The 14,157-nt window shown below is 45.5% G+C and overlaps 1 protein-coding gene across 1 annotated transcript in view; it reads right to left on the bottom strand.

Annotated features, from left to right (window-relative positions):
• Nucleotides 1-574: 574 nt before the first annotated feature.
• LOC135104374 (FMRFamide receptor-like) overlaps nt 575-14,157 on the bottom strand; it is a 92,767-nt gene continuing 79,184 nt past the window's right edge. Inside the window, exons 7-9 of the mRNA XM_064011736.1 lie at nt 6,769-6,992; nt 6,173-6,422; nt 575-5,954 (exon numbers count right to left, since the gene is read on the bottom strand). Of these exons, the coding sequence (XP_063867806.1) occupies nt 5,622-5,954; nt 6,173-6,422; nt 6,769-6,992 (807 nt within the window). The 3' untranslated portion in view covers nt 575-5,621. The remainder of the gene's footprint in view (nt 5,955-6,172; nt 6,423-6,768; nt 6,993-14,157) is intronic.

The raw sequence follows: 14,157 nt of genomic DNA, 5'->3' as shown, positions 1-14,157 counted from the left end.
GAACCTGGCAGCCGTGCAAGACTAAGAAGAGGGGACGACCTGGCTGGCTGGCTGGCTGGGTGAGTGGCTGGCTGTCTGAACGGGTGGCTGGACTGGCTGAGTGAGTGGCTGGAGGCTCTATCAAAAAACCCTCTCACCCTGAACAAACCTGATGGCTCCTGTGCAGAAAGGACCTATGCTTTTTCTTTAAACATCTCTCGAAGTGCGCAAAGGAATGAATGGAAGGTAAAGTGTCATTTCGTTCCTCACTTGCTATTAGTGAAGAAATCTTCCTGTTTTCTTTGGGGTCAAAGTGCAACGCCTGTCATAACCCAAGGAGCAGCAAGAGTAAATGAAATATGAGAGAAGAAAAGAGCGAGGGAAGAAAGGAAGTGTATCTTAGAGAATTGGGAACGCAAAAAAAAAAAAAATAATAATAATAATAAATAAATAAAAATAAATAAATAAATAAATAAATAAATAAATAAATAGATAAATAAAAGCATGCAACATAGAAGCATGACACATACACGTATTATGTTAAGGGTTTAAAGAGTGACACGGTGACTCGGTGGTGGTAATAAAGAAGACAATAGAGTTAATATAGGTTTACTTTATAAGATTATGATACATTATTCTTACACACACATACACACACACACAGGAGGGGAGGGGGAGGGAGTGAAGAGCAGTCAGTCACAACTAAAGGTCAGAGTTCATCCCAGGTCAGTTGTGTAATCGTCCTTCTACGTAAATCGTGTATAAAGTGTTTAAGTGTGTGTGTGTGTGTGTGTGTGTGTGTGTGTGTGTGTTTTCCTGGACTTCCCTCTCCCGTCTTTTTTTTGCACCTTTTTCTTTCCCATTTTTTCCCTTGTACCCTATTACAGGTTCATACATTTCCTCCTCCTCCTCCTCCTCCTTGTACTGTTCCATTTCTTACACTCAAAATGTCCTTCTTTTCACTGTTCGTCTGTCTGAAATTTCTCCTCTGCTTCCTCCTTTCATCCTCATCTTTTCCATTCTCCTCATCTCTAACCATAAAAAGACTAATTTCAACGTTATATATATATTAGTTCTTCACTGTCTTCACCTCTCCTCCCTATCCCTCCGTGCCACTCTCGCATCACCCCCCTTCCCTTCCCCCAAACCCGGGAGACGACACAGCTGGTGGCTCAGAAAATAAAAACGCATCACAAAATTTGTTCGCGTGAAAATGGAAAGAAGGAACCGCGGAGATTGGCGGGACTGCTGAATTACACGTCACATTCTTAAATTCACGCATCATAGCTTGGTCCAGATGACGTCCCAGCCTCTCACAGGACAAGGAGACGCCGAAGTGCCCCCGAACACAAGACTCTGGCAGCAGTGAAGGAAAAAAAAAAAAAAAAAAGGATGCATCACGGCGGTCTGTCATAAATGTGAGTGGGCGAAGTGGATGACGTAACATAACTGGAATTCTACCCACGCCTGCTGCTGCTGCTGCTGGAGGAGGAAGAGGAGGCTCGGCGTTGCCCTCTCGTAGCCACTCTGCACCCTTCGTCCCTAAGTGCAAGTCTATCAAGGCGATTAATCATCCCTTCGTTTCCTTCTCCTCCCCCATGCGTTCTTTTTTTTCTTTTCGTTCTGGTTGTCCTACCCGGTTCGCCTTCGTTTATGATTCTCTCTCTCTCTCTCTCTCTCTCTCTCTCTCTCTCTCTCTCTCTCTCTCTCTCTCTCTCTCTCTCTCTCTCTCCTTCTCCGCCGCTTCACCCTCCTTCCGTTTGTTTGGTGGTCACTGTGTACGGAAGGAGAATCAACGTATGGTTAAAATTAATGCCAAGATCCACCAGTTGATTGTTGATGTTCATACTCGTGATTTGGGATCTGTGTGTGTGTGTGTGTGTGTGTGTGTGTGTGTGTGTGTGTGTGTGTGTGTGTTTACGTGTGATGGAGGCCGGATTATGACAAAAACTGGGGGGAAGAGAGGGAAAATACACTAAATCGACACTTCATAATTAAAGAAAAAAAGTAAGTCATTAACAAGAATGATTTTCAATACGGAAACCGAATTGGGCTCCGGTACGGTGTGTGTGTGTGTGTGTGTGTGTGTGTGTGTGTGTGTGTGTGTGGTCCAAGTATCAACCTAACTTCCGTGAATCTCATTTTTTTCCGAGCGCTGCCTAAAAAAGAAAAAGAAATACTGCACAAATAATATCAATGATATACACATATTATTGTCCGTCTTATGTAATATATATATGTATATATATATATATACACACATCAACATACATTCATACACGGACTATCTATGTACACGGCGCTACATCACAGAAGGTAGTATATGCGCACACATGTCGGTCAACAGGGTCCTCGTGTTGCACATATACAGACAGACAGACATACGCGTGTGGGTTAACTGTGTAAATATTATGCGTATTATGAACATTAGTATACATAGGAGCACACACACACACACACACACACACACACATAACGTACGTACTTCGTCTCCGCCTGACCCCCATGAGCGAACGACGACACACACACACACACACACACACACACACACACACACACACAGCCATGTATATGTACACAGATACATAAGGAGATATGCTCTGGGGTTTATACATCGTGATAAAGCTGGTAGTAGTATATTATATTACACCCTGAAAAGGAAGCCGTCCCGCCGTCCCTGCTTCACTCTGCCTCACCCGCACCCTACCTGCCGCACCCTGAATGAATAGGTCTCTCTCTCTCTCTCTCTCTCTCATACGTGGCCTTGTAAACTCGATTAACACGCAGCATGTTCACGTTCATTCTTGCGTATCAAACATTGTCCAGCCCCATCTCTCTCTCTCTCTCTCTCTCTCTCTCTCTCTCTCTTTCTCTCATTACAGCTCACGCCCTTATAAAACTCATGATAATCGAGAGACTAATGAGTGAAGCTCGGGTCTCGAAGCGGGGAACGAGAACTCACTAAAAGTCACGAAATCTCACTCACGTTCACTGCTGAGTAATAGAACGATATGAACGGCATGAACGATGACTCGCGGGTTTTTAGAATTAATCAGTTTGCCTATCAATCAATCATTAGTAACCTGGCAGCTTTTCTTAGCCCCCAGCAAGAGTAGGTTTAGCAATAATTATCAAGTGAATAGTAAAGTGTCTGTTTCACGATAAATGATTCACTGCTTCACTCGGGATTGTCGCTCGAAACATGTGAAGCAACAATGCGATACGGTGATGACTAATTTTTTAATACGATGATGCTCCGAGTTTTCACATGACGAGTTTTCCATGTTTCAGTGCCGGGGATTCGAAAGTGATTTTGTATCCCTTTAGAAGTAACCTATATAAAAATACGAACTATCCGTCTGCCCGCCAGACACTCGCGGCCTTTGTGCCCTGGTGGTGTCTGAGCGCGCAGGCTTCGTGTTTGTGTTTGTATGGAAGGAATGCATCGCCCACCAGCTTGTCAGTTGTCTTAAGTCACACACACACACACACACACACACCTCATGACGAACAGACAAAATCTACACAGGTTAATCACTGACTAAATAAATACAGTACAGATTGAATGTTCAGCGTCATCAGCGATCCTTGTACGTACTCGTACATCACAACGATACTTTAACCCATTCACTGTTATTGTCATTTTGCGAACTCCATGCAGTCACCACTCGTTAAAATATTGTGGGCGAGTAACTAACGATAATTCTTGACCCCTTACAAAAATATGATAAACTTATTAAAATCCTCAATTGACAACCAGAATAGAATAAAACTGATGGTGTGTAGCTAAAGAGGTTAACTTCCAAACATCAATGGCGCCTGTTAACGCTCTGCATAGCAATGACTGGGGGGAGGCCGGGAGACAGGGAGGAGGGAAGCAGTATAGGAGCGGGGCTCGGCATGGACTGACTCAAAAGATCGGAAATAAGAGCACAGCAGAGTAATTTCCACAGGGGAAGACCAAATACCTATACTGAGAACCAAAAGGAGCTCAAATTTACATGGTTTCAGTGACATGAGAGCACACGACTCCTCCGCAGTACCGCTCCCCTGCCTCCACCTGCCGTGCCTGCTGCGAGGACGGCGAGGTGGAGCTGAAGCAACCCTTCCCCACCAACACCCCGACACCTCCCGCCATCACCAGAGGCATCCATCAATACCAGTTACAACACCGGCCAGATAAAGATGGCGCTTTGTGATTACCGTTACGTATTGTCAATCTGAACCTAATCACTTTCCCTACATTACCATTCAGATTGCTCATTTCACCTCACTAATTACGTTCTCACATTGGATCGGTTATTCCTCACATTACTCTTCGATCATGTCCCTATCCTCCTCCTCCCTCCTAATTACCCAACCAGTGTTTACGTACTCCCTTCAACTTCGGAACCATCACTACACAATATCAACTCTAACTCCTCACTTTACCCCATTACATCATCAAATTTACCTCCATTACATTCTCAAACGCCTCTTGTTGATCGTATTCTTTGTTCGCCGCCTTTTCCTCCTCCTAATTACCCAGTGTTCAAGTCTACCCTGTAACTACCAAACCATCACCCAATCACACCCCCACCTCCAGGCAATCATCAAGGAGGAAATCGGCTAATTTTAACCTCTTACTTCTCCCTTAAATCATTCAGTTACCCTCGCCGGATAAATCTAACCAGTATCATCATTTCCTATCTTGTCCAGTCTTCTCCAGCTAAGAATATCAATACAAAACAAGTCCACAGATAAAATGGTACTTACTTCAGACGCGGGATGACTCGGGGCTGCCATCCGTCCTCCTCCGTACACACAAAGACACACACACAACCAGGACATGGCTAGGCTTCACTCCCTCACCTACGCCACACAGATGCTAACACCGCACATGTCTCGCTACTGTCCGTCTACACTATAAAGATGAGGTTCCTGGACTAGACTATACGGAATCTAAACGGAAACTACGACCACAGATCTAGCCACAACACTGAGGAGTCTCGAGTCTATAGCTTCCCTGCACAACACCGAACACCCGCCGAGGACTCCAACGCGCAACCAAGACTGCGCCGGCATTAAATGTTGTTTTTATTTCACTGTAAAGTACACATATTAAACATAATGGTGTTGAAATATAAAAGAAAATATTACTTAAATGCTAAAGTAAGGCATGGGATAAAGTATTTTGTACGTAAAAAAAGATTAATTGCTACAATATTGAAGGAGAGCTACTAAAGAAAACGGAATATGGAAAACATACAAGTAAAAGGGGAGTCCCGCCTAAATGCACACTGTTACAAGAGGAGAGGAAGGATCCAGGAACATGGACGTATATAATTAGTTTCATGGCAAGAATAGACGCCAGAAAACATCAAATAGTATAGAAAAGATCACCTCGAGTTGTGTATCGTCTCCTTTTACTTGCTGGTACTTGCAAATGTGGAGTTTTTACAGTGGCCGGCTGTTTAGTATTAGTTGTGTGTGTGTGTGTGTGTGTGTGTGTGTGTGTGTGTGTGTGTGTGTCGCGTGGCTGGCGTGGGCGGTGTGATTGTCTTGCCGCTTGAGAATGACGAACTTAAAATAAACACTATGGATATGATAGCGCCCCGCCTCGGTCAGCGGGGGAGGGACGTGCAGTGTATCCCCAGCGCCGCTCAGTCTGGGGAGTGGATATCGGAGTCCTGGGCGGCGTCTGGGGTGAGCGGCGCGAGGGAGGAGAGAGTGTCCCGGGTCGCCAGCCTCCCCTCGGACACGCCCTCGCCCTCCTCCTCCAGGCGGGTGTTGGAGGTCGGGGAGGAACGGCAGGTGTCACAGCTCTCCTCGTCTATGAACCGCAGCTCCAGGGGACTGTTCTCGCCGCTGCTGAGGGAGGCGCGATCAGCACGCCCGCCAGTCCCAGCCTCGTCAGTCCCCGCTAGCAGTCTGCCCAAGCCCTCTGCTGCTCGTGGCCTCATCTCCAGGTCCACCTTTGTCACCTCCACGGGGCCCTTGTGGTGGTGAAAGAGAGAGGGATTAGTGGTGATAATGACATGTAATCCAGTCATATTTCCATCAAGTGTCTAATCTGTAAAGGGGATGAATCGGATGCTTGCAAAACTCTAACTAAACAACTACAAGTATATACGTGACAAGGTGAGTGTGGAGAAGAGTCATGTAGGAAATCGTACACTCCCTTACAATCCCTTACTCCAGCCACGGCCCTCACCTGGCAGTGATTGGGAGTGGCAGGCGAGCCTCCCTCAGGACTCCACTTCCCCCCGTATCTGCTGCCACGGGGGTTGTGTTTGCTGCGGGCCACAGGGGAGTAGTGGGCGTTGTCGAGGTCCAGTGTGTGGGAGCTGTTGTGGTGGGCGTGTGGGTCAGGCGGGCTGAGCAGGTGCGAGGGGCGGCCGAACCCATATTGCAGGGTGACTCTGGTGTCCAGGGAGCCTACGCCGTTCTCCCCCCTGAAGGAGCTGTAAGGAGGTGGTGTGAGAGAGAGAGAGAGAGAGAGAGAGAGAGAGAGAGAGAGAGAGAGAGAGAGAGAGAGAGAGAGAGAGAGAGAGAGAGAGAGAGAGAGACGAAAATTGTTCCATTTTCTTCCTGAGTGTGTATTTTTCTTCCTGACAAGAAGCAAAAATCTCGCAGCACTTTGGGAGAGGCGGTAAACAAGAACTACGTGCCCATCCCCCCCCACCTTTCTCTCTCTCTCTTAGCAAAAAACGGCGCCAACATTCCCGCTGGCACCACCTGCCCTCGTCTTTACCCTCAATAACACTTTCACGCGACACATAAACACTCAGTACACATCCGGACACTCACCCTCGGGCCGTGCGGTTGGGGGCGTCGCGCGGGGGCATAGGCGAGGGCGTGGAGGAGGCCTTGGACACCCGACGAGACACGGAACGCACCGAGTAGGAGTCCGAGCTGCGTCCGATCCGCGTGTTTCCCACCGTGGTGTCGTTGACGGAGGCGACGAAGGAATGGGCGAGCGGCTGCTGGTGGTACATGCACGGCACGAAGGTCACCAGGAAGGTCTTGCGGTACTGTGGGGGGGAAAGGATGCTGGTTTTTATGGTAGGTTTGTTAAAGGGGTATTTGTTGTTGTGGTATAGTAGTAGTAGTAGTAGTAGTAGTAGTAGTAGTAGTAGTAGTAGTAGTAGCAGTAGTAGTAGTAGCAGCAGTATAGCAGCAGCAAAAGTACCACAAACACACACACACACACACACACATCCCCCACCCCTTCCCTCCCCAACACACGTACACAAATTGCAGAGTAGGTAGTATGAAGTATTTATTTGTATTTATTTGGACACACTGTAACTCGTTAACAACATTCTGCGTGTAAACAATTCACAGTTCATAAGCATACATACAAATGGATGCATAAAAATGAAACAAACACAAAACGCGAAAATAAAGGGAAGCTAACAGAGAGGGACTGCAAATATACAACAAATCTGGTATTTAATGTAACACTTGCTGCCATAACTCTTTCAGTATATTAAAACTTCTCTGTCTTTTTTTTTTTCTGAAGTTTAATGGTTTTGTAACATGTACAGAACAAAGATCTTACAATTTACACTGAAAAATCAAGAAAAAAAATAATTCGCGGACATTTTACAGTCTGTTTCATATAATCTTCATCCGTAACTGTTAACTGATTTATCATATGATGCTATTACTCGTTAGAATGAATAGTTATCATCGTTACAGTCATTAGGAACTTAGTACCGTGTCATTAGGGAACTTTTAAAAGAAGATATAACAAATTTATACGTGCAAAATTAATAGGTGGGAACAGACTGGTAAGTTTTATACAGGGATTGAAAAACAGGTGAGCAAGTTTCACACAGATATTGGAAAATTGGTACCAAGTTTTCTATAGGGAATGGAAAACAGATAAGCAAGTTTTATACAGGGACTGCCACACGTAGACCTAATGGCTTCTTGCAGCTACCCTCATTTTCCTGTTGTCATGTTTCCTTATTTTCCTTATCATCATCATTATCACTATCATCACCATCACCACCTTAGGTCATGTTTTTTTTTTTTTTTTTATGTAGGAAGGTGTTTTCTTACTTTTTATTTTTTTTTTTATCACCATCACCATCACTATCATCACCATCATCACCATCATCTTAGGTCATGTGTTTTCTTAAGTTTTTTTTTATCACCATCACCATCACTATCATCACCATCATCACCATCATCTTAGGTCATGAGCTTTCTTACGTTTTTTTTATTCTTTTTTTTTTATCACCATCACCATCACCATCATCCTGGGTCTCGTGTCTCCAGGAATCGCCATCACGGGAGGCAACATTCACGTTCACACCATCGATCCTCCGCGCCGCCTCACACCGCGGATCAGAAGCACGGCGGGTTTTGTATTCCTGCTTGTGTTTCCTTGCGTTTCTGCCTCCCGCGTGCCAAAGGAGGCGAGGAGTGCAGCGTGATGCCTGTTGGTGGTGGTGGTGGTGATGGTGGTGGTGGTGGTGGTAGTGGTAGTCCCTGTCATTCTTTTTCTTTCTTTTTTTTTTGGCTTCTGCTTTTTCTTGTCTTTTTTCTTTTTCTAGTCTTTTCTTCTCCTCTGTTTATCTGATTTTCGTCTTCCCATTATCCTTTCAACTTTTCTTCTCTCTCTTTTTTCTTCTTCCTCCTTCTTCTGCTCCTTCTCCTCCGTGCAATTTTCATCTCCTCATGGTTGATTTAACTCTCCTCTCTTGTCTCTTTCTTCTTCTCCTTCTTCTTCCTCTTCCTTCAGGTCTTCTTTCTCCTATTCCTCCGTACGATTTTCAATTCCTGTCTCGTTGAACTGTTCTTCTGTACTATTACTCTTCTTGTTCTTTATCGTCCTCCTTCTCCTTCTGTTTATCCTCCTCCTTCTCTTTCTCTTTCTCCTCCTCCTTCTCCTCCTCCTGCTTCTCCTCCCCGACTGTTAATCTCATTAGCCAAACTCATTGCCGGAACGTCGCCTGTGATTCGTGAGGGAGAGCAGAAGGAAATGAATCATACAATGTGTTGCATTTTACGTCCTGGTGACAAACATTTTAGCAATTGAGAGAGTGAAGTGTCGGAGAGAATCAATTGTCGATTCCTGCGTGAATATTCCTGCTTGATTCCAGCGAGGAGGGACCGCGGCGAACGAGAGAAAGAAAGAAGAGAAAGAGGAGGAGGAAAAGGAGGAGGAGAAGGAGGAGGAGGAGGAGGAGGAGGAGGAGGAGGAGGAGGAGGAGGAGGAGGAGGAGGAGGAGGAGGAGGAGGGAAAGACATAGGAACCGTTTTGTGCGTGGGACCAAAGATATTTTTTTAAGTTCTCTTTTCTAAGTCTTTATCTGTGTCTGCGTCTTCCATTATGTGTCTTTGTGTGTCCCCCTGCTGGACTTTTTCTTCTTCCTCTTCTTCTTCCTTGATTTTGTGTGTGTGTGTGTGTCTGTGTGTGTATGTATGTGTGTGTGTGTGTGTGTGTGTGTGTGTGTGTGTGTGTGTGTGTGTGTGTGTGTGTGGGTGGGTGGGTGGGTGGGTGAATGGATGTGTGTGTATTTGAATATCTGTCAATCTGTCTCTCTTTCGTTTCTTTTCAATCTTGCAATCTTTCCTGATCTGTTTATCTGACTGTCAATCTTTCTCCTATGCCTGTCTAACTGATCTCTCTCTCTCTCTCTCTCTCTCTCTCTCTCTCTCTCTCTCTCTCTCTCTCTCTCTGGGTTGCGACATCACAGTGATATTTACAGCAGCGGCGAAACAGTAACTTTGGCAGTGGAGGTATTTTTGGCTTTATGTCCCCGTGTGTTAGCGCCCGCGAGGTTCTGTGGCGAGTGAGAGAGGAGAGGGAAAAGGTACGGGTGGAAGGAATGGGGGAGATGGGGGTGGGGGAGCGAAGGAGAGAGAGGGAGAGGAGGCTGATATGTGTGAGATGACGGATGTGGATGTTACAGAACGATGCTTTTGCTGCTAAATGGCCTGCAAACTTTTCGGCTCGTTTTTCGTTAGTTTTCCTCTGTCTTGTGTGTGTGTGTGTGTGTGTGTGTGTGTGTGGGGCTACAGGGTCCACACAAGCTGGCCCACACAAAGAGAGGAATCCCTGAATAGCAAGATCGTATTCTCAAATTCCACTTGTTATACGAACTCTAGTGGAAGCTGCTGGTGCTGTCAAGGATGTTTTCGTGCTTCCAGTAATGGCTCAACCCTTTCAGTGCGACATGCAACACTTCACAACACTAGAAGCACTGCATAAAATCTGATACGGTTGGTGTCTTCAAGGTTGCTTTCATGATTATAGTAATGGTTAAACACCTTTCACTGGGACATGCAACACTTTACAACAGAACCACTGCGCAAAATCTTTACATGAACATACAAGAAAAAAAATGGATCTGATGATTTACTATTTTTTTCAGTATCTAGCCATTATAAGATTATAGAAATGACTGTCAAACGAAAGAAAAAAAAATGACAGAGTAGTTTAGGAGTAAAGAACCGCGTGCCATTAGCGATGAAATGACTAAGGACTCTACATCATCAGTGGGAATAAGTACCCGTGAGAATGTAGTTAATCACCTTTGTGGCCTTTGAAACAGTCGTTATGAGACCACGAAGCGTTTCTTAATACGAACTCCGGCTATCAGTATCTGCCACACACCCGCGTCTCGTGATAAAGAGGCGAGCGTTAGTGTGTTTCTACCCTGGGCACCACTGTTTATGTATACTAGAGCGCCAGTAACCTGTAGGGCGCTGTGTAGTCGACAAACGGGTTCGGAAGCTTGACGATAGAGGGAGGTGGTAAAATAAATAGTTATAGAATTTATGTATCGCTAGTGTTAATGGTGATGACAATGATGGTGGTGGTGGTGATGGAGTTAGTGGTGATGGTTGTGGTGATGTTTATGATGGCGGTGGTGATGATGGAGTTAATGGTGATGGTTGTGGTAATGTTTATGGTGGTGGTGGAGTTAATGGTAATGGTTGTAGTGATGTTTATGATGATGGTGATGCATGTAGTGTTACTATCGGAGTTGATACCTGTTGTTGTGGTAGTGCTGGGGTAAAAACAAATGTATGATATTGTTGTAGTGTGCCACCGCGTCTTTGTTCTCCTGAAAAGTTGCCTCAGTCATTTCCCGGAGCATGAGCTTCACTCGGCGTCCCCGAAAGCTTTCCTTTCACGTCCGGCAACTGTCTTCCATCTGCTCATGAAGGAAAAAAAAGTTGGCATATCTTTTACCAAGGACTTCAAAAGGAAATTCGAAGTACATGTTCTGGGGAATTCTCCGTCCAGAGCCATTAACTTGACCCACTGCGAGAACAAAGGAAGGACTGGAACGCCCATAAAGAGCATTATCTTCTGAAGGAACGGCGTCTCAAAGGGTATTGGGGCTTACTCTTCCAGCTCATGTTTTATAAAATAGCCCACTCTGGTGACATTTTATTTTAATGATAAAGTTTTAAAATGCTAATATATTTGTTATTCACCGAGCGGAGCGGGGAGGTTTCTAATTTCGTCATCGCACATCTCTTTAACCAACCGGTCCGCTTGGCACCAGGAGGGTACAACGATGATTTGGCGAGGAGAATCTTTTGGTGTTAATCGCATATCAAAATTGCGATTTCAGTCTCGGAAACACCTCCCTAAACATAACTTCTGACGGCGCATCTTTCTTATTTCATATCTCTTCGCCAGACGCGCCGTTTTCCCCGTATTTTGCATATTTCGACTTATCCGCACGTGAGCGAAGGTTCCTGCCTCGCAACTCGCGCAACTATCGCCTCATCACTACAGATCGACCTCGATCGCGCAAAATGCGGGAATTATATGCCATGACTCACTTCATACAAGGGACAACCAGTTTTGGCTGACACCATCAGACTCAGCAGTGACTGTAGAATCAAGATGTATTGTGAAAACTTAACACAACATAAAAGAAAATGGTATTACGACGAGTTGAACTGTGAAGAAGTTAAAAAATGTTTACTACATATTTTACTTATGCTCGCTACTTTCAACAGTTAATCACTGAATGCTGAAATATATTGTTACATTAAGTAGGAAAAAAACTCTCGTGAACACGATAGTGTGATCAGAATGCAGATAAAGCTCCACATACTGTAAACACAGTGTCATTTGTAGCAAGGGGGAGGCACCTCCCCTGCAAGGCTCCCCAGTGGAGGAAGGGAAGGGCCAAAGGGAGGAAGGAGCTACTGGCGCGATGTAGGGGGAGGCACCTCGTCTACAAGGGTCCCCAGTGGAGGAGTGCCAGACAGAGGCCGGGGGGCATGGGGACAAGGGGCAGGTTCGGCACAGCCTGCACGTGCCGCGGCGGTTCTTAGTGCGTCTGGCGGGGGAGGAACACTTCTACGTGGACTACCTCCGCCGCCACTTCGGCGTGGTGGCGGTGGTGGCGGTGGCCGCCCGGCGCCTGCACGTCAAGGGCCGCAGGGCCAGCGTGGTGGCCGCCCTGGCCTAGCTCAGGGACCTAGTGGTAGACTGGCACCGGTGGGAGGCAGACCCTCACCTGGGTTGAGGCACCCGGGGGGAAGGGGATGTGAGTGTTTTCAGGTGTGAATGTTCAAGTGTGGCTATCTTAAGTGTGACTGTGTCAAAGAGTCTCTTAAGTGTGACTGTGTCAGAGTCTCTTGCTTTGCTCTTTTCATTGTCTTTCAATTATGGTCAAAACTATGGTAAATATGCAGAACACGGCGTTGTTAGCAATCTGTAAAAGACTTATACACTAAGATAGCATACATAGTGTAGTATACGTCTGTAAAAGTTTTAGACAGCGGTCTGCAATAGTTAACTCACAAATTCGCGTTGAAACCAGCGGTGCTTACCAGGACATGCTGTTCTTGTTGTTGTGATTACCACCATGATCTTGATCTTGCTCTTGCTGCTAACATCCTAACCTAACTCATCCTATTTAAACCTAACATAACAAAACCTAACCTAACTAGACTAATAAATATGAAAAAGAGCACACAATTTGTGGACTTAGGCTCTGGTAGACACCTCTGATTTTAACACTGATTCGTGGTTAACTGTAGCAGGCCGCTGTCTTAAACTTTTACAGACTTATACTACACTATGTATGCTATCTTAGTAAATCTTTTACAGATTGCTAACGAGGCCGTCTTCTCCATAATTACGGGTACACACACATACACATTCTCTCTCTCTCTCTCTCTCTCTCTCTCTCTCTCTCTCTCTCTCTCTCTCTCTCTCTCTCTCTCTCTCTCTCTCTCTCTCCTTCCTAGACTCAAAAAGTTTAGGGAGGCAGGAAATTAAAGCAACAGGACGGTAATTTGAGGGATATATATAGCAGTCACCCTCTTTAAGAACAGGCTTAATTTAGGCAAACCTCCAGCAAGAAAGAAAGGTAGATGTTGATAGACAGAATCGGAAGAATTTGACCAAATAAAGTGCAAGTATGGAGGCACAGTTTCGGAGAACAATTCGAGGTACATCATCGTGTATCAACAGATACATCAGCCTTCCGATGGTTAAGGCCAGCGAGGGCATGGAAAACATCACTGCGAAGGATCTTAATGAGTGGGTCTCTCTCTCTCTCTCTCTCTCTCTCTCTCTCTCTCTCTCTCTCTCTCTCAGGTATGAAAAAACGTCTTTTTTTTATGTAGAAAGGACACTGGCCAAGGGCAACAAAAATCCAATAAAAAAATGCCCACTGAAATGCCAGTTCCATAAAAGGGTCAAAGCAGTGGTCAAAAATTGATGAATAAGTGTCTTGAAACCTCCCTCTTGAAGGAATTCAAGTCATAGAAAGGTGGAAATACAGAAGCAGGCAGGGAGTTCCAGAGTTTACCAGAGAAAGGGATGAATGATTGAGAGTACTGGTTAACTCTTGCGTTAGAGAGGTGGACAGAATAGGGGTGAGAGAAAGAAGAAAGTCTTGTGCAGCGAGGCCGCGGGAGGAGGGGAGGCATGCAGTTAGCAAGATCAGAAAAGCAGTTAGCATGAAAATAGCGGGAGAAGACAGCTAGAGATGCAACATTGCGGTGGTGAGAGAGAGGCTGAAGACATGCAACATTGCGGCGGTGAGAGAGAGGCTGAAGACAGTCAGTTAGAGGAGAGGAGTTGATGAGACGAAAAGCTTTTGATTCCACCCTGTCTAGAAGAGCAGTATGAGTGGAACCCCCCCAGACATGTGAAACATACTCCATACATGGACGGATAAGGCCCTTGTACAGAGTTAGCAG

Source organism: Scylla paramamosain, chromosome 10, assembly GCF_035594125.1.
Source record: "Scylla paramamosain isolate STU-SP2022 chromosome 10, ASM3559412v1, whole genome shotgun sequence".
Taxonomy (NCBI): Eukaryota; Metazoa; Arthropoda; class Malacostraca; order Decapoda; family Portunidae; genus Scylla; species Scylla paramamosain.
The sequence above is the reverse complement of the archived record's forward strand: the minus strand, read 5'-3'. Positions and strand labels throughout refer to the sequence as shown.